This window comes from Accipiter gentilis, chromosome 6 (genome assembly GCF_929443795.1).
Source record: "Accipiter gentilis chromosome 6, bAccGen1.1, whole genome shotgun sequence".
Lineage (NCBI taxonomy): Eukaryota > Metazoa > Chordata > Aves > Accipitriformes > Accipitridae > Astur > Astur gentilis.
The window spans coordinates 955238-980694 of NC_064885.1; the positions used below are offsets into that span (position 1 = coordinate 955238).

General features: G+C 60.2%; 1 protein-coding gene across 1 annotated transcript; it reads left to right on the forward strand.

The window, feature by feature from the left end:
- Window positions 1-1025: 1025 nt before the first annotated feature.
- Window positions 1026-24748, forward strand: CCDC92B (coiled-coil domain containing 92B). Its single transcript, XM_049801871.1, has 4 exons — window positions 1026-1095; window positions 7874-8027; window positions 13025-13072; window positions 18159-24748. The coding sequence occupies exons 1-4, from the start codon at window positions 1051-1053 to the stop codon at window positions 18719-18721; spliced, it is 810 nt and encodes a 269-aa protein (XP_049657828.1). The 5' UTR covers window positions 1026-1050; the 3' UTR covers window positions 18722-24748.
- Window positions 24749-25457: the final 709 nt, after the last annotated feature.

The window sequence follows — 25457 nt, forward strand, 5'->3', positions numbered from 1 at the left end:
TTTGAGGGCACGGGCATCAGCAGACTGTCAGCTGATGGGGAGGACGCTACCACTTCTCTGCCGCGCCACATGGAGCAGGCCGCCGCATCTGAGCTTCCCCTGCTGTGAAAGAGGCGCAATGAATTTAGTCGTCTTTGAAAGAGGAGCCCCAGCTGCTCTGGATATCACAAACAAAAGGGCATGAAGAATTAGTAACCGCATGAGTAAACAACCTTTTCTCACCTGACCGCAGCTTCTGGGAAGCTCTTCCCCGACTCGCCCTTCGCCCCGATTTCCTCGCGGGAGCGGGCACCATCCCACATTGGACTGGCGTCCGTGCCCGTCCCTCCCCCCTTGAGTCGCCTTAGCCCTAAAAACCCCACGGGGGACGCGAACGCTGCGGTTTCCCCCGCCCACCCCGAGTTCCCCCGGCTCCGGCCCGCGGCTCGCTGGCTGCCGGCGCACCCGGGGCTGAGCTGCCGGCGGCTGCGGCCGGGCGGCTGCAGCACCGCGGACAGCGGCGGCGGAGCAGGGCCCGAGCCCCGGCCGCACCGAGGGTCCCCGGGGAGCCGAGCCCCGGTCCTCGGGGCGGGGAGGCGGGGAGTCCGCGGGGAGCCGAGCCCCGGCCGCACCGAGGGTCCCCGGGGAGCCGAGCCCCGGCCCCGATGCGGCTCCCCCCGGGGGCAGCGGCGCCGCGTCCCGGTTGCGGCGGGGACGACATCCCCGGCGCTGCGGTCGGCGCCCCGGTGTCCCGCCGCGCCCCGGTGCTGCCGGAGCCGCCGCGCCCCGCAGGCGCCTTCTCCTCGGCCCGGCTCCCGGCGCGGCCCCGCTCCCCGCTCCCCGCTCCCCGCTCCCCGTTCGTTCCCCGCTCCCCGCCCGCGCCTCCCTCGCCCCGGCGGAGCTCCCCAGTTCCGGTCACGTTGCCGCCTGTTTACGGCGCGGCTGCCGGCGGGCGGCGGGGCCGGGCCGGGCCGGGCGAGGCGGGGCCGCCGCAGGCAGCGCGGGCAGCGCGGGAGCCCGGCGCGGCCCCGGCCCCGGCCCCGGCCCCGCCGCCGCCGCCGCCGCCGCCCCATGACGCCCAGCGGGCGCCCCGCGGGGCCCCGCCGCTCCCCCCAGGTAAGGGACCGGCGCTCGGCGGGGCGGGGCGCGGGGGATGGCGGCGGCGGCGGCGGCGGCGGCCCCGGGCAGGGAGCGCGCTCCCGGCGGGCGGCGGCGCCCGAGCGGCAGCGCGGGGTCCCCGGCCCGGGGAAGGGATGGGGGGGGGGGGGGGAGTCCTGCGCCTTGGGGGGGGGGGGGTGCTGCGCCCCCAGAAGTTGCCCCCAGCCCCTGCCGTGCCCGTTCTAGAAGTTGCTCCAGCCGGTACCTAAGCACCGAGGGCTCGCTCTTCCTCCTGCTGCGGAGCGGTTCCCGGCACGGCGCGGCTCTGCCTGTGGGCGCCGGCAGCCGCCGAGTTAAGTGTCTGGAGAAGGACTCGGCTGGGGACCAGAAAGCGGTGCTCCGAAATTCCCAGAGTGCGGGATGGCACCGCGGGGATCACCCACTTACGAGGATGATTGATTCAGAGCGTTGAGGGTGGGCCAAACCCCGCTCCTGACGGAGAGCTGAATCCACAGTTAATTCCCGCGGAGCCGGCAGGAGAAAGCACGGCCTTGCTTTCAGCATCTGCAACCGAACGACCACGCTTCGGCTTTGGCTGTTAGTCGGGCAGTTGTGTTTAGAGGATTGCGAGGAAGCACAGTAATTTCTAATCAACGTTCGTACTGATTTTGTCTTTAAATAGATGCGGGTAGATCATGAATAGCACGTAGGACCTCGAGTGTAATCCTGCCGCTGCTGAGATCAGGGAAGGTTTCCCGCTGACTTTCCCGAGGCCGGGATTTCACCTCCAGTTTCTATTCCTGGCATTGCCACTACCTCTGTGACCTTCTGCAAGTTTCTTAGCTTCCTGCTGCCTCATTTTCCTCACATTCGTGGCGTTGTTGCAAAGTTGGTGTTCGTATTCTTTGCGATCGTAAATACTAAGCGGTATAGATTTCTAATACGTATCAGTGTTTATTCCTGCGTATGTTTTAATGCGACGGAGAGGGGGTTGCTGGCAGCCACAGCAGGACAAATTATTGACCTGTTCCGGCAAACCTTGTTTGTGCCCTCTGACTCCCAGTTAATTTGCCATTTATGGGGGAAAATGATTACGCGGATAAGGGCTGGATCTCGGTGTGACGGTGTTTGTGCTGGGGTATGTGTACATGCGATGCCGTATCTGCCTTTCAAATGCATCATCAGGAGCTGAGGTTTTCTCTTGGGTCAAAGTTTGGGGATTCTGATTGGCATTAAACAACAGACATCAGTATAGTTTTGCCCTGGAAGCAAATCCTCAAACAATCTGTCTGTGCAAAGGACATCAGCTCTTAGTAAACTTGCAACTAAATCTGTCACTGTAGCTACTTCAAGAGGCTGCTTCAGTCTTTTTGTTTTGTGAAAGAAGGATTCTGATAAATGGGGATGAAATTACGACTCTCACTGAGGTCTTCTGATAGCACTTTGAAACACCTAGCTGAGATCAGGACTCCCAACGTGCCTTGTCCCAAAGACTGTAGTCACATGGTGTAAAGGTAAGGAGTGAGGCAAAAAAAATGTGTTTTAGAGGCGGGGGCAGGCCCCACAGGAGGGCTCAGCAGTCGAGACCATGCCCACGATCACCCAGCATGGGGAATTGCAGGGGACTGAGCCCAGTGCCGCTGCACCCCACGCCGATGCTGTGGCCGGGTGCCAGCCCACGGCCCGGGCTTGGCCGAGGGACCCCTCTGCCGAGGGACTGGGCAGGGGCAGTGGGCAGGGGGTGGCTGAGCATAGCAGGCATTGCAGGGAAGCTTTCTCTGCAGGGAGCAGCTCTCTGAGGCTCGTTCTGGAGCGTGCTCACCTATTCCTGGTGAATATCTCCCCATGTTCGTGTTCATGGGTTGCATTCATGCGGACTCCCGTGAACCGCTTGGGCTCAGCCACCCAGAAACCTCCGCTAACTTTTCTGGCTTTCACAGTCTCTCTACGTAGATTTGCAGTTGAGGGTTAAGATATGGAAAGTGCATTTTTAAAGCTAAAGATCTGGTCCCAAGTGCTCTGCTGAAGGCTGTCCTGCAACTCCAGGGAGAGGCCTGGGAGTCCTGTGCTCCAAATCTTGGATGGTCAGCAAGGGAGCCTTGTTCCTGGAAAGCTCTCGGTGACAGAGCAGAGCCCCTTGGATGTCCAGTCTCCAAAACTGGAGACAGCCTTTCAGCCACAGCTCCGCAGGGAGAAGGGGCCAGCTCAGACTGTAGGCGTCACCTTTGAATAGGGGCAGAAATCACCGTTCAGCTGATTCTGGGTAGCTGCCTTCTTTCCAGCTCTGTGTATGTGTATATATACAGCTGTCAGAAGCACGAGGGCATAGATCATCCTTCAAGCTAAAGAGGGCTATCGCTTACCCTTGGCTTTTGTTATGGATGATGTTGTTTTCTAGAGTTCTAACCTCATACATAACTCCTCAAAGCCACAGAGTATGTGGTCACTGCGAAGGCTTCCACCACCAGTTGCTTTGGCAAGTTAGAACTAGTCTGGAAAAGAAAAGTAACAGCTACAGCAGCAAGGCAGGCATCAGAGCAGGGTCACTTCCAGCCCCAACCCTACTTGCTGCAGTACAACCATCCTTTTGGGAGCTGCGCTTGCGAGGCTGGGGCGAGGGGAGCTGGTGCTTCTTGGCATCCTTGGGAGTGACAGCCCTAGTCTCTGTGCTTTGGCTCTCGTGCCTCTGGCATAGACTGAAGGTTCCTGCCTTGCTTCGCCACATAGAAATGTGGCTATCATCACTTGCCGGGTGCAGCCCTCGATGTGGGGAGCTTTGGTGTTATTAGCTGGGAGATGCGGTGGCCCTGTAAAGCGTTATTAAGTCAGCCAGCAGCAGCAGCTAATCCTTATTAACTCCCAACACCTCCCAAGTGATTGTGCTGTGTGAAATGACCAAAGGCACGCATCGAACTAAAGGTTCAAATGCTGTTGCAATCTCGGCTTGACTTCCGAAGCAATGGAGGGAAGATATCAGTTGTTGAGAGTTTGGTTCTGAAACCGTTTGGGGTAACGGGTGGACACAGCCTCAGCGCGCCGTGAGTTCATCCGCTGCCTTCTGGTAACATTAGAGACGCTCGAACGGCTTACGGATGCTGTTGAAGCCTCAGGACTAAATTGCAGCTTCGTTAATAGCTCTTGGCTCTTGCATCATCACCTGTGACACAGAGCTGTCTAACCGCTGCGGAGCGGAACGGCACGTTCCTCCCTTCGCCCACGGGGGCTGTGGGGTGGTGAAGCAGCGGCAGCCTCAGGTCACTGCCCGCGGCCCCCCCCGGGCTCCCATTGCAAGGGCCCCAGGAGCCCCAGGAGAGATGTCCCCATCCCTGCTCTCCGGCAGCAGCGCGGCCATCACCAGCGATGTCCCCATTTGCCTGTGAAGGCAGCTCCCGCCTCTGCCTGCCTCGGTGGCCTTAGTGCTGACGGAGTTTCACGCGTGGACAAAATGAGTTGCTCTCCCCCAAACATGATACCTCTGACATTGCTGCCACAAGCTGAGAGCTGTTTCTCAAGGGAAACGGTGAAAGTCGCATTGGACAGGCAAAGCTGATCTAAACCTGCTAAGGATTTCCCATAGCAACTTTGGAAACAGACTCTTTTTTCCCCCCATACACAGGTAAATTATGCAGGCTTTTTATCTTCCAAATCAGAGACAACAAACAGAACTGAATTCCAGAATGTTTTTCTTCGGCTTTGTTTACAGCTTGGTATTTATCAACTATTTATTTTTAGAGGAAAAAAATTTCATTGGTGAAAAAGGGTAATTTCCTACTTAAAGGGAGGAGGGAAAGTTTAATGGAAAATTTGCAGCCATTTCTACTAAAGACATTTCAACTAGACAGAACAAAGTGCTTGAAAATAGCACTACATATCCCCCGGGCTTCGTCCAACCTACTTTCTGACGTTTCCGAGATGAGGTGCCACAACTCCCGTCAAGAAGCTGCTCCATAGCCCAGCACATCGCGCTTTCACAGCCCCCCCCGCAGCCAGGCCTGGCAGGAGGGTATATGCCGTAGTACGATTTGTACTCCTAGCCTACGGCAGATGCCAGGTAACTTCCATAGCTGTTGCACTGGCACAAGTAAATTACGCCCCCCCACACCCTTTAACAAATCCCCATCATTGCCAGCTCTCATGGTACAAAGAACGAATGCTACCTCTCTTGTCTATTAATTACGGTGCCATCAGGAAAGGCTGGGTGACTCACAAGACTTAAAAATCATCACCTTGCCACTCAGAAGAATAGGATGTTAAGTCTAGAGCTAGATATTATTTTTTTTTTCCCCCTGGTTCCACTTTAAAATGCCCAACACTGAGGGACTGCACATCTCTGGTGTTCCTGGAAATGCCTGCGGTTTCCTTGCACAGAGCATGCACACCTTACCTTCAGCTAGGCAGGACTAAGCAGGCTGAGCCAGGGCTATTTTCACTTCTATGACATTGTTCCACAGGGAAGCTTTAAGCCGGTGTAAATCATACCTCCCACAATAAGCGCCTTAAATGAGAAGCAGGATCTTTGTATCTGTTGCTTTTATGTATCACAACAGCCTTTTTCATGCTTTCCCATAGCATTCATGGGGTGAATGTTTGGAGCATTTCATTCCTTGAATAGCAGACCCATCCTAAAACTCAAAATTTCCTTATTTCGCCTCCAGAAACGGCTCCCTGGGACGTGAAAAAGCCCCAGTGACAGTCCACCGTATACGCCAAAGCCAGTTCCCATTACCAATATTCTTACTTTAGGCTTTATGCAGAACCTCCTCGGGCAGACGCACCCCCAGGCTGCAGAGCCCGCCGCGGGAGCCCCGAGCCAGCCCTCCCCATGGGCCAGCCGGGCCAGCCCCCTCGCACAGCTTGCTCTGACCCCCTCAAGCAGGGGCAACAGCAGGAGAACACAGTTTCTATCGTTTCTACTTATTGACACGCCAGTTAGGTGTCGCAGCTGCCTCTGACCACCCTGCCTGTGCACCACCAGCATCACAAGTTGGGGTACCCACCCAGCCCACCCCACACTGGCTGCAGGAGGGGAACGGCAGCACCGGAGCTCCCCAAACGCTCGGCACTGGCCTGGGGGCATTGCAACCAAGAAATCCCCCGTGGCAGCCAGGCCGATGGCTGGCTGCTGGGTTTGCAGATGGTGCAGCAAAGCGGAGCTCCCCCCGCTCCATGCAGCACCCCAGGAGGCAGAGCTGCACCAGCCCCTTGCAGCGGGGGTCGTACCCCAGGAGGGAGGGGGGGATGGCCGGGACAGAGCCGGAGCAGGAGCAGGGGGGCTCAGCCTGGGTAGGGGGGGCAGCATGAAGGCAGCCCCACGCCGCGCCACAGCCCCTTCTCCCCAGCCGCAGGGCATTGCCCCCCTCTCGCCCCCGCGGTGGTCTCCTGTACGTAGGGGCTGACGTTCCCCGTGGATCCCACGGCGGCTGCGGCTACACGAGCGGCGTCAGCGGAGCCGCCGACGGGAAGAGTCACGCAGGTGCCGAGCACCGCAGCCGGTGAGGGTGGGCTGGGGCTGGCGGTGGGGCGATACCGCAGCAGCGGGGCACGGCAGGCGGCACCCCGAAGCCGTTAGTTCCCATTAGAGCCTCGCTGGACCCCCCCACTTCATGGAATAGTAGGACCGTGGAGACCTGACTTTAAGGTTGTCACAAATCTGGGGAGGCTTTGGCAAGAGCAAAGCTTTGAACTCGTGGCACTGCCAAGATTGCTTACTGTGGAATCGAGCTTAAATGCAGTTTGATTTGATTTTGGTTGTGGGAATTATCTCAAAACATACTACATTACCGGGCTGGGCGTGCTGTAAACAGGAGCCAAAGTGCTCGCTTAGTTCCGAAGTTTCTATAGAAATAAAACTGAAGTCAGACGCAGATGAAAGAAGGAATGGAAGCAGCTTCCCAGGGACAGGACGGTGCACGCCGTCCCTCAGGCTTGCTGGCACGATGTCTCCCCACCGTCACCTCGGTTTGCTGTCGCTTCCCCTCCTCCTGGGCTGGGCGCAGGGAGTAAGGACGGATTCCACATCCATACGAAATGGTATTTCCCAGGATTAAGGGTTCTTTCAAGGGTTTATTTTTATCTCCCTGGTGCAGCAGCACAGGTAGGCAGCTTGCACAGCTGCTTTGCTGAAGCCATTAATTAACACGTGGTGATGGACCCCCAATGCAGGCTGAGCCGCCTGGCGCAGGACTGACGGCAGCTCTTGTCTGCCAGGCGAATTACCAGGGAAGACAACAGTCTTCTGGAAGACAACATGACTCTCCTTGCCGCGTAACACTGATCGGGTTAGACGGAGCATATTGTATTTTTCATGTGTTAGATCTCTCGCTGCAGTTACTGCTTCGTAATATGTGGCTTGTCAAGTGAGAGCCAAAATCGTCTCTGGTGCAACTCCCACCTGGGGACTGCGGGGAGCAATCCTGTCCCAGATGCAATCCTGCTCAGTGATAAAACATTTCCTAGGGCCAAATTCAAAATAGAAACGAGCCGTTCCGATGCCAGGGTCCGTGCAGCAGCATTTTCTGCTCATGCAGTCTCTGAGCCTCCCAGCCCAAGCGCCGGCAGGATGGGAGCCGGCCCCGAGAGGCGCTGGAGCGGTGGGATGGCTTGGGGACCGTTCCCCAGGGACCTTCTGAGCAGAGCTGCTTCACCCACAGCCACGTCTCCGTGGAAAGGGTAGATAAGAGCCGTCGCCCACCTTGCACCCGGTGGGCTCTGCCCCTCGCAGGGGCTCTGGGGACAGGCCTTGCAAGCCCAGCGTGCCGCTGCATGTCTGATCACGAGCCATCTCCGCTCCCTGCAGGCCTGGACCGTGAATTTGGTTGCGATGGAGACCGTGTCCCTGGAGCACCAGATCCAGAGCGTGCAGCGGCACATCGCTTTCCTGAAGAAGGAGCAGATGGAGCTTCTCCATGACCTGCACCTGGAGATCCTCCGCTTGCAGAAGCACTGCTCAGGTGAGCGTTGGGGTGGCCGCGGCGCGTGGGAGCTGCGTGCCCACAGAGCACGTTGGGCAGGAAAGCTCCCACTGGCACCCCGGGGCCCAGGGCCGGTCTGGCGCGGGAGCTCGCGCTGGCGTTCGGCGGGACGCGGCGGAGGCGAGCACCAAGCCGCAGGGGATGCTGCTCGGTGTGGGAACGGGGGATCTCCATCTCCTTCAGCCTCCCACTTCTTGCGCCCCTGGCTCCGGTGCCAGCAGCCCCTCCCCAGACCGCGCTACGTGGCCGCCAAATCTGGTGTGGATCGAACTCCCTGAAATCGCTCCTCTGCGGATGGGTGCCAGCAGCTTCCTCCAGCTACAACACTGAAGAACCAGAGCGATTTTTATTCTGGGCATCAGCTGGCCGGGCGGGTGGTAAGACGGGAGGCTGTTGATAATCCATCATTAAAACCCCCTCCCTTTGTTTTCATGCCGTGCTCAGGGCACACTTCTGAACGAGGATTAGCCCCGGTAGCTCAGCACTCTCCCCGGCTGCGCGCTCCTGCACCTTGCAGTAGATGGGCTGCAGTAGTCGCTACCCCGAGGGATTCACTGGTGTAAGGAAAGGGAAAAACTCAGCCTTAGCCAGCAAGATGGTCCTCCCTTTTCCTCCTGTGATCTGTGCGCACAAAGGTATTTTGATTATGAAAATGTACAAGTAGTTCATCATTCCTCCCAGGAGCCAGTAGACTAGGGGAAAGAAAAGGGTTGAACACTGTCGATAACGGGGCTGTATGAGACCGTGCCAAGGCCACTTTCAGAACAGCAGGAAATGTGATTTTCTTGTTTATATTTTTTACTCTTTATTCTCTTGCACACACAGAGAGGTGAAATCTGTTCCTCTCCTGCCGGCCCAGCCCAGAGCAGCCCGGCACGAGCGCCGGTGTCGGAACCCCCTTGCCGTGCTTTTCCGCTGCGGTGCTGAACGAGCGCTAATGCCAGCAGGATCAGCACATCTATTCCCCCGCCCCAGGTTGCTCTCTGCTCTGGAGGGGGGGGGTCCCTGCCGGGCATCCTCAGCAGCCCCTCACGCAGATGCCGCAGGCTCCCAGCCTTTCCCAAGAGTGGGGGCTGTCACCGGGAGCCTGGCCCCTCGGGGAGGGGGCAAACAGCTCCCCAGGGTCACGGCAGCCACTGCGGCGGCCGGCCGGGGTCTGCCCGTCTCCAGTCCCTGGGAAGCACAGCCAGAAGCCTGGCGCGGGGCTCGGGGCCCTGCCCTGGCTGTGGGGTGCACGGCCGCCAGCCCCCCACCCACAGCCCTGCTGCAGCAATGTCGTCCTCCCCTTCAGCCAGCCTGGCAAGAGCGACGGCTCCCGGCCTCCTGCCCGCCACTGAAACTCATTCCAACTTGTGCCATCGCCCTCATCAATAATTCAGCCGTAGCTAATTACTCCTTGTCTTCCAGCCTGTCATCCTCCCTGATTCCTGGGAAACAAAGACGTCTCTGCACTGATAGAATTGTCTATTTTTCCACATCCTTTCGGAGCTTTTGCTGTTCTGTTTCATTTTTTTAATGGCTTCACCTATGGCCTCTCCAGATAGGCGAGACAGCACAGTTCTCGTGCCTGAATTAGGCTGGGGGCTTCTGAGTCCCCAGGGGCAGAAATGAGCCCGTTGCACGGTTGGTTATTAGCGATCTCCTTCCCAGTGCGGCCAGATGACAGCACTGTCTGACCGGACAAGTCACATCCTCGTCTGCGAGGTGTGTGATTCTGCAACGCCGTTCTGCTAGGAGCGATGAGGGCAGAGCCCCTGGTTAGTTTTAAGATGACTTTGCTGATGGTTAAATGCCATTAGCTGGTAGGGCTGTTTGCACAAGGAAAGCGGAGTCGCTACGTCAGGACTTTCCCCGTCGTGGCCCTGCGGAGCTGCTGTTTCAGACCCTGACTTTCGCACCATCCCCTCGGTCTCCCCGAGGCACCACCCTTGGAAATGCCCACCCTTCTGCAGAGCTCTGTTTCTCAGCTGCCACCTACTCAGCCCTGAGAAGCTCCGTCCGCCTGCAGCAGCAGCAGCAGCAGCAGCAGCAGCTGTTCCCAGGTGCCAGAGCCCTCTCCGACGGAGGGAGCAACTGCTCCGAGGGGCAGCCGAGCCGGCTGTGTGCAAGGGAATCCCAGGGGGAGGCACACAGCAAGCCAGCGCCTTTGGATCCGGGCTGGATCCAGCAGCAGAACAGCCGTGTTCAGAAGGGACCTTACTCAAGTCAATAAATCCCCAGGTTTGCTGCCTGTGGACCCGAGGCAGCTCCCGCTGGCTGCCCGCGGTGTCCCGGGAGCCTCCGGCACCAAGCAGCGAGGGCCGGCAGCAAGAGCTGAAAGCGGGACGGAGCCTCCACGTGCTCAGCCCCCGACACCCGGCAGCCTCGTGCCCTTCGCCGCAGCCTGGCAGGAGGAGGGGGCAGATGCTCTGGGCAAGTACCGCAGCCCTCGCTGCGGGGCCAGGGCAGAGCTGGCCCCAGCAAACCCCCACAGCCCAGTGTTCCCGGTCGGAGGCTTTACAGGAAGGTAACGCAGCCCAGAGCCCCGTGCTGTGATTCATTTATTGGAATGAGCCTGGCGTTACAGAGGAGAGTTGGCTTCCCTCCCATTCCCGTTTTATTTGCAAGGTATAAACACAGCAGAAATAGCAATAGATTCCTCTGACTCTTCTGTTTCTCCTTTTACTGGAAGATGAGCTCAAGCCTTGTGGCAATAATTAGCCTGCTTAGCGGTGTTAGCAGAGCGAGGGAGGGAAGGCTGGTGCCGGGAGCAGAGCAGGGTTTGGGGGGATCCCTGCAGGCAGCGCAGCAGATAGCGAAGCTGGCCGGAGGGGCTGTGCCGACGGTCCCTCCGCACCCTCCCACATCGGGGCACCGGGACGGTCCTCCCAGGCAGCAAAGGGGGAAGCCCAGTGTGTTGAGAGAAGCTGTGTCTTAAATAAACCCATTTCTGGATTGCCTATCAGCATCTAGCCCCCCCGAGGGGCACACAGCCACCTCCAAGAGGGTCCCGGACCCTCGGGCAGCTGGGGCTGGGGGGGTCCTGCAGAGCAGACCTCTGTGTCCTAGCCCACGGCAGGGAATACAAACCCCTCCTCGGCCACCTCCTGCACCAGGCAAGGTGAAGTGCATCCCCTGGCAGTGCCCCGTCCCCTGCCCTGCACCGGGGACACCCAAAGCACCGGGGCCGAGCAGGAGAGCCGCTGGGAGCCGGCTGCAGCCGGGGCCAGAGGCGTGGTGGGTGGGATACAGCAGTGCAGAGCAGCTGGATCCGTCCCACAGAGGCTGGGACTGCCTGAGAGCCCTGCGGGGTGCTCTCCCCTACATTTGCCCCTCGGGGGTCGTGGGGACGGTACCGGGGCAGGTTCCCACCAGCCCCTGTGGCTCCAGCACAGAAACTGGGACCCCGGGTTGCGCATCATCCCCGAGCCCTGCACTCGCTCAGCGGGGTGATATCTTCTTTGGAAACAGGCAACTGCTTTAGTTTTCGTTGGGAATATATCTGAGACTCCAAACCTATTATTTTAGCTTCAGAAAAATAACACAGTTGCCATTGATTTCCAATGGGGCAGTCGGGAGTGCTGAAAGCTTTCCAGAAACTGCATTACATTCTCGGTTACTTCTGCCTTCTCACTACAGATTTGTTTTCCAAGACAGACGGGCAGAGCTGCCTGAGCCAAGCGTTTCGTTTCAGAAGGATGGCAGTGATGAGGATTAGAGTCAACATGAAAGCAGATTAAAAGAAAAATGTAGGGCAAAGATTAACCATTTGAACTCATTTTCAGGGGAAAAAAGCCCCAAAACAACTGAATGCTGCTGCCGCTGCCTCTCTCCTCCTCCTCTCAGAGCTGCTGGTGCTTCGGTGGGCTGTGATGATTAATTCAGAAGAGACTGTCTGTAAAAGCGTGCAGGGTAAAGTGAACTCCAGAAAGTCCCTGAGCTCCCTCCCTTGCTGCCCTTTGTGAGCTGGTTCTGTAGCCCGGGGCTAGGCAGAGAGCAGGCAGAGTGCAGGCAGCGAGCAGGCAGCGTGTCAAGGCTGGGCAGGCGGGCAGGGGGTCATGCGATGGGCTCCATCCCTGCAGGACGCTGCCCTCGCTGCTGCTCCCGGGTGCAGCGTGGGCATGGGGCAGCTCTGCCTGCGGCTGCCTGCACCCGGACCCCGGACCCGCAGCACTGTCACCCCATCCTGGGCCCACGGCAGCCGGAGATGGGACAGTCGCAGGGACACTTTGCGGTGCCGGAGGTCTGCAGCCCGTGTCCTGCGGTCGGACGTCTGTATCCAGCGGCCCTGAGGAGCCTCCCTTGGGAGGCTGGGGCCGCATCCTGCAAACAGCAGCTCCTCTCCAGCGCTGCCACCGCCTTGCCCCCCCCTCTGCCCCGGGGAGATACCTGCAGCACCCGGGCTGCTCTCGGTGGCAGGCTGAGAGGGGATTTTGAAGCTACACGTTGCCCCCGGAGCAGGGCAGCATCCTTCTGCGGGCACATTCATGCAGGGACGAGGCCGTCCCGCTTGCGTCACGTGCAGAGGCAGAGATCAGGCTGGAAGCAGTAAATTATGAAATACTCCGGGTAGCAGCTTACACTTTGGTCTATTTTCAGTCCATCGCTCTGCTCTTTGTCCTGATTTAAAGCACCAAAAATGGTTCAGCAACTCTCTTAGAAAAAGAAAAGGCATCACTGGAGAAACGGAGCCTCCCGCTCCGCCGTGGGGCTGGACCCGCAGACACTGCCTTGGCCACGTCGCAGAGGCAAGCGCTGTGGCAGATGCCAGATCCCAAGGCTGCTTAATGACGTATAAATTGCCAGAATCATCTATTTTTGGCTCAGCCTGTGGCTGGTGCTCCGAGATGACTACGCTCACGCCGCGGGCTGGGCAGAGGCAGCACACTGGTGATTGCTGGTGCCCCGGCAGCCCTGGCGGGGAGCGGGGGGAGACACAGGGAGTGTGTGGGACGGGTGGGATGCTCCTTCTCAGTCCTGTTTGATTTCTCTTCCAGAGCTTACCCATGACCTGGAAATAAAAGAGCTGGAAGCCCGCCAGCAAGGTAAGAGCACAGGTTTGTGCACAAGATAAGATAAGGGTGAGCGTGTGTGGGTGCGGGGGGGGGGGGGCACCCAAAGAGCCTGTGGCCGGAGGGGGCCCATCAGGACTGCCCAGGGAGGGGACATGGACCTTGTCCGCATGGGACAGTTGGTCTGAGGGCAGGGCTGCAGCTGGGAAGTCAGGGCGCACATTCACAGGCTGTTGGCAGCCCTGTTAAATGCCTGGGCAGCCACCCAGGAAGGTTTTGCATGGGAAAGCCAGCATCCCGAGGCTGGCTTTGCTAATGCCCTGACACAGACACCCCCCCCACCCCCACCCCGGGAGCAGCTCACAGACCCCCAGGGCAGGACTCAAAGCCTGCAAACCCTTCAGCCCCAGGGAAAAGCCAACAAGGACATTATCAGCCCCCTCCCTCCAGCTCCGCTCACCAGTTGCAATCCAGATGCTGATTCAGAAAATCTCCCAGCTCTCTTGGTTCATTAAACAGTCATATTTGCCCGCAAAATAATCTTTCATATTCCAAAATAAGGGGGAGAAATGTCCTGGTGTATGAAAATGTCTGCAAGCTCCAGGCACCGTCCCAAGCCTGGAAGAAGCAGCAGAGAGCTGCCCAAAAGGCATTTCACAATGCGCTGTGTCCTGCAGCCTCTCCTGGGGCAGCCCTGGAGCTGGGACAGGCAGCCCTGCCCGGCTGGAAAGCCCTGGCAAAGCCCTTCTCCAGCCCAAAGGCAGCCTCATCCACCCGGGACAGGCAGATAGGACTGGGAGTAACTGGAAACCCGTGGGCAATTCCCGCATCGCGAGGCCGTCAGGGGCAGGACATCTCCTGCCAGACCGGCATGGCACAGGGCTCTGGCGTCTCTCGGTGCTGGCAAACATCACGCCGGCCCCTGCGAGCTGATGGCCGAGGGCAGGTTTTCAAACGAAAGCCTGTGCTGAGGGACACAGGAGCGGGGAGCTGCGCTCGCCCTGATTTCGGCTCCTCTCCTCCAGCAACGAGTGCCCAAGATGGGCAGGGGGCCTGGCTGCAGGCTGGGCTGGGCACTGCTCCCCTCCTTCCTGAGCATCCCTCTGCCGTAGCCCCCTCTCCAGAGTCAGATGCTGCCGGTCCCTACATTTCGCGCACACACACACACACACACGCAGCCCTGAGCTGCGGAGCAGAGTCCGGCCAGCCTGGCGCCCGAGTGGGCTGCATTGGGCAACTCTCCGGGCGGTGGACTCTGGCCGCTGGGGCCCACGGGCAGGAGCCGGGTGCTCTCCCGATGATGCGCCCGGCTGATCCAGCCTTCCCGGGCGGCTGCCGTCCCCTTGCCGGCAGGGCTGCGGTGCCCCGGGGTTCCCACCGCCATGGCCCCGCTCCATCCACAGCCCGGCAGGGAGGGGGTGCGTGTCGGTGTCCCCACGGTGTCCCTCTGGGCTCCGTCCTGCCTGGCCTTGCCTCTGTCCCGAGGTGCCACAGGCTGAGAGCACCCTCACCATGCTGCTCCCACGGGTCACCAAATGCCACCGCACGGCTCCAGGTGATGCGTCCCCGTCCCCAAGAGCACCCAGGTCAGGCAGGGGCAGGCAGTGCTGCCTGGGTGCCCGTGGCCAGCAGAGGATGCTCTGTGAGCAGCCCGGCTCCTCTTCCTCCTCCATCCCAGGGATGAAGCTGAAGCTCATCCCTGGCGCTGCCTGGGCACAGTCCCTGGCGTCGAGCTCCAGCCTGCACTTCGTCCTCAGAGCCGGGGCTGGCGGTGGCAGGGTGGGCGGCAGGGCCCCTCTCACCGGGGCTGTCAGGGTTCTTGTCCCTTGGCAGCACCCTCACTCAGTGCCGGAGCTGGCTCCAGGGGGATTTGGTGCTCCCAGTCCCGGGACCATCCCCAGGAGGGGGATGCGCAGCGGGCGATGCATACCCAGCCCCTCTCAGCCCACCCCAGCCCCCGGCAGACCCCTGTTCCCACCTCGCCTCCCTCCTCCCGCTGAGCCCGGGGGTCCCTTCCCCATGCGGTTGGGCTCGCTGCTCGCAGGAGGGCCTGGCATCCAGCCCGCCAGGTGCCATCGGTGTGTCACAGACCATAATGTGCAGTGAGTCCCACCCACAGGTCTCTGCCCATCCTTCAGCCTTTCAATAGCTTACGAAGAGTATGATCACATTTGCCATGTTTATGGGGCAACCACCTAATTTAAGATGCCATCAAATGATTGCTTTTCAAATGCCACTCGTAATAATTACTGCGTGCAACTGCCTCCCTTAAGATCTCATTAGAAAGCATTTTTCCTCCGCAGAAGACACTTAGGAGCTGAGGCTGTAAAGCGGTTGCAAATCATATCGTAAAAAGCAGAGATTATTGCAGACAATGGGAGCAGGCCTGGGCAGGCAGGGGTGAGCGCAGGCGGGTGCCAGCCTCGGCGGGGAGCGTTCGCTCCCCTCCCTGCGCCCCACCAAGGGCTGGGTGCAGGAGCTTGCAGCCGGGGCTGCCAGGGCCAGGAGTCCAGCCGCGGGCAGGGAGGGTGCACCAGGGTGGTCCGGCCCCCCAGTGCCCCTGTGCCGGGCTCACGGCAGGGCCACACAGCCCGGCCCTCCCGCTGCCCGCCGAGCTCGGCTCCTTCACCCCAAGGGTGCGAGTCCCCCGCTCCGGCTGCTCCGGCTGCCACCTCGCACCTGCGGGTGGGACGTGCCCCCCTCCCCGGGCGGCCCCCGTCCCCCAAACACCTCCCAGGGCTGAGCGCGGGGAATGCAGCCGGTCACGAGCTGCGGCAGCCGCAAGCGGAAATCTGTGCCTGGGCCAGGTCCCCGGGCTCCCGTGAGAGCCCCGCGCGAGCGGCGTGCCTTTCCTTTTGGAGATGATAGCGCTTTTGGGCCGAGGGCAGGAGCACTTTGAGCCACTGGCCCCCCACTCCGTCCCACCGCAGGCACACAGAGTGCAGAGGGGAGGTGAAACCCAGCTGCCACCAACACTCCAGTCTCCTCCTTCCCATTTTGGAGCATCCTTCCTAGCGCGTCACCTTCAAGACAGTTTCGCTGTCCCAAGTTCAAGGCCACCACCAGCAGAGGACCGCAAGCCCCCAGGAGCCCCCCAGCACAGCTGTGCCAGCCTGCAGGAGCATTTGCTCAGGGGGGATGCTCGGGCCAGCCCTGTCCCTTTGGGGTGCGGGGGTACCTTCCCTGGTGCACAGAAGTAGATCGCCATGGACCCACACATGGCCATGGGGCAGAGCCTGGGAGCCCTTGTACAGGGACACTTTCAGTGGGCCAGTGTGTCTCCACGGCGGATCAAAGGGTGCCTGGAGGACAGTCACTGTGAAATGAATTGGGGCGGCTGCAATGCTTCCCCTCCACCACTCACCTCCTCCACCCTTTCAAGGGCATTAGGCAGAAGGGATTGGGGAAAGGCAAAGTTTTGTTATCCAAATTGCTCGACAGGTGTTTACTCAATGCAGTCTCTTGATGCCACCATGGCAGTTGGGATGGAGGAAGGAAGGAAGGAAAGATGGGTGGATGGATGGATGGATGGATGGATGGTGGGATGGACGTCAGGCAGGTGTTATCCTCCTGCAGCAGGTGGAAGGGAGCCCATGCAGACTGGCCGGAGCAGCACAGGGTGTGCAGGAGCAGCGTGCAGGGCCCCACGTGAAGTCACACTTTTTCGGGTGCCTGTGCTGTGACTCAGAAGGGCCGGGGCAGGGAGGGCATCCGTCACCCGCCGAGGCGTGGGAAGGGCAGGGAGGGCGGTGGGAGCCATGGGGAACCTGCCGCTTGACACGGCGCCTCTGTTTTAACACGTCCTGTCCGTGCCCTGTCGCTGGCAGTCAGCTGCTGGCAGGAGCAGAAAGATGAACAGGCCAGGCGTTAGAAACCAGAGGTGCCGGTGTGGTGAGCACACAGCAGCCAAGGAGGGCTGGCTGCCCGGCCCTCCTGCCCCCCAGGACGGGCTCCCCCTGAGCCCACTCCTCCCTCCCGGAGTGGAGGTTCCTTCCCTGCCAAGCACAGCCCGAGTCCCAGGGCTTGAGGTCGACCAGCCCTCCCAAGTTGGGCTGGTGGTTTCACTGAGGCCGTTTCCTTTTCTCTCCCTGCCCGTATGCTTCTCTGCGCCCTCTGCATACACTCGAAGTCACTTTTAGGGTGAAAAACGAGTTACCTAGGGAAATTTTAAAACTGCGGCACGAGGCTGCAGCGAGGCAGAGGCGGCAGGTTCCACGGCAACGGCATCCTCCGCCGAAACTGCCTGTGCTGGCACCCCCGCCGCGTTTGGGTGTCACGCATCGCACTGTGCCCGCAGCACTGCAGCTCCGGGCGTTCAGGGGTTCCCGTGCCTGCCCGCCCTGTGTGGGGAAAGGCTCAGGCGGCTCATGGCGCGTTTGGGAGCCCTGGCCCCAAAAAGCACCCAAGCAGCCTCGATGGCACTTGCTGGCCGCGTCCCCCCTGCCCTCGCAGCCACGTCGGGAGAGTGTTGGGACCCGCCGGGGGCGGCAGGCCGAGCCCCTGCTGCCTCCCCCCCGACTCCCTTCTGTGCTGTCGTGGTTTCAGCTGGGATAGAGTTCATTGTCTTCCTAGTAGCTGGTACAGTGCTGTGTTTTGAGTTCAGTATGCGAAGAATGTTGATAACGCTGATGTTTTCAGTTGTTGCTCAGTAGTGTTTAGTCTAAAGTCAAGGATTTTTCAGCTGCTGATGCCCAGCCAGCGAGAAAGCTGGAGGGGCACAAGAGATTGGCCAGGGTAGCTGACCCAAACTGGCCAGCGGGGTATTCCATACCACCATGGGATGCCACATCTAGTGTATAAACTGGGGGCAGCGGGGCCGGGGCATCGCCGCTCGGGGCTAGCTGGGTGCGGATCGGCGGGTGGTGAGCAATTGCCCTGTGCATCGTTTGCACATTCCAATCCTTTTATTAGTGCTGTTGCCATTTTATTAGTGTCATCCTTACTAGTTTCTTCTTTTCCGTTCTATTAAACCGTTCTCACCTCAACCCACGAGTTCTACTTCTCTTCCCGATTTTCTCCCCCGTCCCACTGGGTGGTGGCGGTGGCGGGGGGGAGCGAGCGAGCGGCGGCGCGGTGCTCTGCCGGGCTTAAACCGCGACGTGTGCCTTTGCCCCCGCAGATGTGCTGGACCGGGAGCTGGAGGAGAAGTGCCGGGTGATGGAGGCCCGGCTGCAGGAGAAGGAGAAGGACAACCTGGAGCTGCGCAAGGAGCTGCAGCACAAGGAGACGCTGGTGGCCGCCCTGCGCTCCAGCCTCCGCAGCAAGGAGCGCCGGTTCCTGGAGGAGCTGAAGCGCCGGAGCCACCGCGTCACCATCCTCGACACCGAGCTGCAGAAGCAGACCGAGGCGGCCGCCTACCTCTCCCTCCAGCTCCACGCCACCGCCCAGCGCCTGCCGGGCCCCCGGCCCCCCGAGCGGCCCCCCGCCGCCCCGCCGGCCGACGCCAGGCCCCGGCGCCGCGGCCACAGGCCGCACCCCCGGCCGCCCCGGCCCCGGGACCCGGCGCGGGAGGAGCACGACGCCATGCCCGACCCGGCCCTCTTCCTCTACACGGCGCGGCCGGAGCCCCCCGCCGCGACCCCCCGGGCGCAGCGAGCCCCCCGCGGGGCCGGCCCGGCCGAGGGCGAGCCCGGCAAGAGGCAGGGCTCCGGGCCCCGCGGAGCCCCCCGGGCCCGGGAGTAGCGGGGAGGGGGCCGGGGGGCGGCCCGACCCGACCCCGAGGGGCGGGATCCCCCCCCCCACCCCGCCGCTTCATGGGGGTGCGAGCCGGGGGTGCCGGTGGGCGACCCGGCGGGGCGGCCGTGGACGCGTGGGGAAGCGGCTGAGCGCCCGTCCGGAGCGTGCGGGGAGAGGAGAGGGAAGGAAGGGGCGAGAGAAGAAGCAAGGAAACTGGTGTTTCTGCCCCGAGATCTTCCCGCAGCCGTCGCCCCTCGGAGCGGACGCCGGGTGCGTTTTCCCCGGCCGGGCTGCCGGCGGGCGGGCGTGAAGCGAGAAGCGACGGGCTGGGCGGCACACGGCACACGGCACCGCGGGGTGAGCCCAGCCAGGCCTCCGGCCCTGGGCATCGCCGGCACCGCGCCTGGGATGGGCCCGAGAGGACCCCAGACATCACCGGGAAGGTCCGCCGGGATGGAGGCAGCTGAGCGACAGTCGCTCCCGTGGGTGCTGGAGGGATCCCCCCTCGGTGGGGACGGCGCGGCCGTGGCGGCCAGGTCCCAGACCCTCGCTCCCCTGTTCGGCCGTCTACTTAACACGGATTTCCTCCGCGTTACATTTACACGCAGGACTTGGATGAGGTGGCTGGATGTGAGCCGCGAGCACCAGCCCTGCCGGACACCCCGCACGGCCGCTTGCCCGCCGCAGCCTCGCTCCGTGTGCCGCAGCCTCGCTCCGCATGCTGCCGGAGCAGGGCCGCGACTTGCTTCCCCCGCGCTGGGCGGGTCTCGTCTCGGCACCAGCATTCCGGTTCTTAGTCGCATCCACAGCCAGGTCCGGCTTTGTCGCAGACGACTGAGCAGCCCTCCAGTCCGTCCCCACCGCCTCCATACAGCACGCAGCCTTTGCCCCGCCAGGGCAGCTTTGCCCGATCTCCAAACCAAACCGTCGGCTTTATACATCCATTCCCTGGATGTGGTGAAACAGCAGAAACCGGGAGAGGAGGAGAGGAGGGCTCCGGTGGCTGGGCAGGGCGAAGGTCTCGCTTCTCGGGCACCAGTGGGACCTGTGCTGCTCCGGGCAATACCGAGGGATAGGTTTCGCCCCGGTGGTTTGGCTGCCAGCCCTGGCTGCCCCAGCCGCGCAGGTGTGCTGGTCTGGCGATGCCCAGCCGGGGGCCCCGGCCCCTGCCCGCAGCCAGTGCCCTGCCCGGCTGCGTGAGCAGCAGCCTCCCACAGGACCCCCGCCGTCTCTGCAGCTGGCGCGGGCAGGAGGAAGCCACGGGCTGCGATCGGACCCCATTTCCTTCCAGTTCAGTTTGAAACCTCTTCAAAAATGTCGCCCTTGTAGACCAGTCGGGCTTAGCTTGCCCGAGCTCACCCGTAGCGTGCCCATGCAGTCAGAGGTGTCTATTTTTGTAGTTCAATATTTATATACTATATTAAAATGCTTTTACGAGATTCTCAGCAACAGTCCCTAGGCCAGCTCTTTGGTAAAAACAACCCCCTAAGTGTACGAGCGGCACTGGCAGGACAGAAATTAGCAGCTTTTGTACCTTTTCTTTGGCTGTGATGTGAATAGTCAGGCTTCGGAGGGCGTAAGACCCTTCCTGCTCCCCCAGGGCACCCTCGAGGGTTGGGGTCCCCACTCCCCAGCTGCTACCATGGTCTGTAACGCACCCTTGAGTTTGGGAAGAAGCCCAGCAAAGCCACCCCTGGGTAGGTCCCCCCTGGCAGGGGCCCAGGGAGCCATCGCCTTGGCTGAAGCCCTGCAGAGGTGCGCAGCTCCTAGGGGCAAAGGCAAGCCTCCAGCAGGAAATTTTTGCAATCCCTGAGGCATCCGGCGCCGCAGCCTCGAGGCCGCAGAGCCCCCACCAGCTCCCGCCTGCCCTCCCCAACCGTCACCCCCTGCGGAAAGCTGCGAAGAGCCTGGGCAGGGTGCTCGCACGCCCTGGCTGCGAAGCTGCAGAGCATGGCATGCCCAAACTGCCTTCCCAAGGCAGGTGGGGGTGCAGAGGCAGCGTGGGGCGCATCGGTAACACCCAGCTGGGTTATGAGCACGTGGGTACAGTTGCACAAAGGAGAAAAGGCCCGAGTCTGGCTCTTGGTAAGGCTGCGGGATGCTTCCCACCTGTTTCCCATTACAAAGTGATTTTAAGGCAGGCTGACCCCGTGCCCCAGCTCTGGGGTGGGCAGGGTGTGCTTGGGGCCCTGCTGTTGCCCACCCCCACGGAGGCAGAGCAGAGCAGGGCAGCAAAGGGGCAGTTTGTGCTGCGTTGCACAAGCAGCACCCGGGGGTGCAGCATCGTGGCCACCCAGTTCCCGGTGGTGTCACGCGGGTGAGTTGCCATTTGGCCTTTGGAAATCACCATTTCTCTCAGGTTCAGAGAGGTTCTGCTGAGGATTTGTCTCTAGTCTCTTTTAACATGGAAGAGGGTAATACGTGTCCCCGCGCTGCTTGGCTGTTCCTTTAGCTGTGATGTGCACAGCTGCTTTCCCCTCTCCTTCCTAGACAATCCTGATAGACAGAGTATGTTGCATTTTTATTATAAAATCCTTGTTAAGATCGCAGTGTTCATGACTGACCTGAGCATTGAAAAGGGGAGGGAGAGGTATGATCCTTCTTCTGTGTAAATACCTTCCTAGCAATCATCATTTTTAGTGCCTAGTATGTAAATGGAGCAACCCTGTCTGAGCTGCAGGATCCTTTCCCCTTTGCCACTAATTAGCAGCTTGCTCAAGGAGTTGATCTCATTTCCAGTCCCCCGATTGCTTCTCCTTCCTCCCGGTGCTCCCCGGTGCTTGCGGGCAGCTGGGCAGGCCCTGAGCCCCGCAGCCCTTGGACGTGCAGGCAGAGCTGCCTACAGCGAGGGGGGCTTGTTTCCCAAAGGGACGGAGAGGGAGCACCCCAGTTCCCTGCTTCATGCCAATGTAATGTGCTTGGAAATGAGTCGTCAGGGCGAGCCCTGCGCTTTTTCCCTGGGCACCCTTGCCTCGGAGCAGGAAGGATCAGCTCCTGTGTGCTGTACCTGCTTCAGTCACTGCTGCTTTTCTTGGGGGGGGGAGGGGGGGGGAGGGAAGCTCTAGAGATACTATATATACACTTATATATATATACATACATGCACTTGTTTTGAAGGGAAAACACTGTATGATTGTAATAGAAATGATGTTGAGATAAATTATTTTAATCTTTGTATTTCTATAAAATGATCAAAGAGATCAAAATGATCAAAAAAAAAAAAAAGAACAAAAAGACAGCGTTCCTGTTTTTTAATGAGTAGGCTGCTGTTAGCCACAGCGAGCCCCAGGGAGCAGCGGGAGCCCGGGCAGTGCCTGCCCTCCTCTCCCTGGGCGGGGGGCTCCTACAGACCCCCCAGTCTTGGACTGGAAGTTAGCCCTTAGCCTGTAAGGTGTAACAGGGATCTGTAGGTGCATTTAGTCAGTGCTGCTGGACTCCTTGGGAGTCCAAAGGCTGCACACAGCTTCGACCCGCGCCGTATACCTGACGCGCATAGATGGAGGAGTGTAACCGCTGACACCTATGTGCTTTGTATGGAACAAGCGATGTTTAATGTTGACTCGTAAAGCTTAATGGTTAGACTGGAAATGGATGCATAGCAATAACGCTCGGTTGTTAAACAATGTCTTATGTGTATAAACCACAATGTGCTGAGAGCTTTCTGCGTACAGACTAACAGCCGGGCACCTCTCCCTGCACCCCCGCTTTCGTTCTGCAGCTCTGCAGGGCTCATGGGTTTGATGTGTTGGGCTTGCTAATCTCTCTTTTCCTTGTTGTTATTATTTTTCCTAATGCTCTCTGAGAAAGCGATGTCTCAAATTGTGCAGCCTTGCAGCAGGCGCGGGGCGAGCCGTGGTTAGGGAGGGAGATGTGCCCACTCCACTTGCTGATGCTGCTGCTGTGCCCGTGCCGGTGCCACTGACTCGGTGCATGCTCCCCTGGACTTATTTTCACCCTGGGCAGACCGGTCGGGAAGTTCTCCCTCTTGACCCCGTTAATTAAAAAGCCATATTTTCTGAATGTGTTTGCTGGGGCTAATCTAAGTGCTCCCGGCTGGGTCCCTCCCGTCCCCGCTGTGAGGGTGCCATTGCGAGGGCCTGAATAGCACAGCCGCTCCCAAAAACCCCCTCGGGAGGCTGCACCACCTCCCCTGCTGCTGCACGGCACTGTGCAGCGTCCTGTCCTGTCCGCGGCGGGGCCTCATCCTGCTGCCTTGGGGAAGCTTTGCCTGAGGCAGAGCCCAAGGCTTTCTGGAAACCACCTTAATGCAAGCAAGGTTAAGCACAGGGCACAGCTGATGGGTGTTCCACAGGGGCAGCCGCTGCGGTGGGGCTGAGGGGTGGTCTGTTCTGGATACCCAGGAAAGCTGGTAGTGATGCTGCAAGAAATGTCCTGCCTGAAGTGGCTGGAGAGCTGGAGCCAGCAGTGGTCAGGGATTGCTCTGCTCTGCACAGTGCATCTCTGTGCATGAGTTCCCCAAAATAAGCTCCCAGGAGGCAGAGGAGTAGCAGGACCGCAGCGCTGCCCTGCTAGCTCTCCCCACCGGGAAGGTACGTCAGCAGCACGCCAATGGACTTTCATTTTCGGGACCTAGGTGCGCGTTTTGGGGTCCTCGTTGCAGCCTTGTGAACTGGCTCCTGCTACTCCAGTGAAGCCGCAGCATCCTGCCCTTCTCCGGGAACACCAGCCCTCGCTTCCCAGCGGCCCCGACAAGCCAGTCTCGCTGTAGTGACGCCACAGCTGCCCCGGTGCACGTCTGTTCTTGTCACCCTCTTGCACTGCCGGTGCCTGGCTGCCAAGTCCTATGGGGAACGCGATAGGAGGGGAGAGAAAACTCCCTTATATCCGTAGGTTGCCTCACGCTGTGGATAAAATCAGCAGTGCCGGTGTGCTGGGCTGGGTGAGCAAGAGAAACCTGGGATCACCGAGCACAGCAGCCATGGAGGATCCCGCCAGACGACACGGCCTGTGAAAGCACAAAGATAAAAGTGCTGTGTCTCCTCGCTGGTTACAGCTGCCCTTTGCTCCCCAAAGCCAGGTTTCCGCCTCTGCCTCCTCTCTGCCCCAGGGCTGGCCCTGCGGTGACGCTGCTGTCGCAGCTCCCCACTGCAGCCATGCGAAGGGCCGGCACCTGTGGGCCGGGGGACGCGGAGCGTGACGCTTGGTCGCTGTCACCATATCGGATCCCTCCGTCGCACCCTCCCTCCCCTCACACCTTCGGGCAGGAACAGGGTCGAGAAGCTGCCCGTGTGAGAGGTGCGCCCCACGCAAACCCAAGTGGCACCTGCTCCTCCTCAGGATGCGGTGATGCTTCCTGCCTCTTTCCAATAGATTTCACTGATCTTGTGGCTTCCCCAAAAGATCCCCTTTCCCGTCATTGCGATTATAGCAGGGGTGAGACTATCAGGCCATGGGAATCCCTCCAATCTTTGTATGTCTCAAACCCCAGACCCTTTTGCCCCCAGGGGACGTGGGTAAGGTGCTGAGCCACAGTCCCTTGGGCCTGCAGGGAGGAGCACCATCTGTATTCGCCCGGGTGCTTCAAGGTCACACAGAAGGTCGCTGTCATCCCAGTCCTTGCCAGGGCTGTAACAGGCCTCCTTGGGTGGGGACATCGCCTCTGCCTGGCCAGAGCTGTGCTCGGGACCCCAGGGAGGGCTCTGGCAGAGGGACCGGGAGGGAAGCACCCCCGGGTACAGCTCCCCCGGTCCCAGAGCAGCTGCGGTTTCACTGGAGCAAAAATATTCTCCTTGGCTGAGTTTGCGGAGCTCAGCTGAGAACAATAAAAGCCTGTGCCTCGTGCTGGGGAGAGCCATTGCGGTGGGACAGATGCCAAAGGTTTGACACTGCTCTGCTTTATTTGAATGTTCATTTTACTACATGACACCATTATTCGCCAGGACAATGTTAATGTCGACTTCGCTTTTTAACCAAGTGCTTTTCAAAATGTGTTAATAATACCCAGAGACTAGAGTATGGAGCTGTACTTTAGGAGTTGTTGTAATACGCCTTTTTCTTAATAAAGAGATTGAAATCTGCAGAGGGTTGTACTGTCCTGCCCCAGCACCTCCAGCCGCAAACCACGAACATCTCTGCCTCCGTCCCCAGGACCGACGAACCCCTCCACAGCTCTGGGGAGACCTTCCAGTCCTTAACGGGGGCCTGCAGGAGAGCTGGGGAGGGACTCTTGACCAGGGAGTGTCGTGATGAGATGAGGGGTAACCGTTTTAGACTGAAAGAGCTTAGATTAGGGATTAGGAAGAAACGCTTCACCGTGAGGGCGGTGGGAGGCACTGGAGCGGGTTGCCCAGCGAGGCTGTGGATGCCCCATCCCCGGGATTGTTCGAGGCCAGGCCGGAGGGGGCTTCGAGCCTGGAAGGTGACCCTGCCCATGGAGGGGGCTTGGACCCCAATGACCTTTACGGTCCCTTCCGACCCAAACCATTCTACCCTCCGCTCTACGAGGAACTGGGCCGCGCAAGGCCGGCCGGACCCCGCATCCACCCACGGAGCCGGGTACGCTCTCCGTCCGTCTGTCCTGGAGCGAGGGGCGCGCGGCCGCGTCCCAGCTCCGCCGAGGCTGCGGGCAGCCCCCCCCCCCCCCCCCCCCCCGCACGCCTCCACCTGCAACCCGGCCTGCCCCCGAGCCCCCACTTTAGGGAAAAAGGCTGCTGTTCGAAGTTTCTGCCCGCATTTACTGGCTCCCCGCTGCTCTGGGGAACACCCCGCGGGGCCGGGGCCG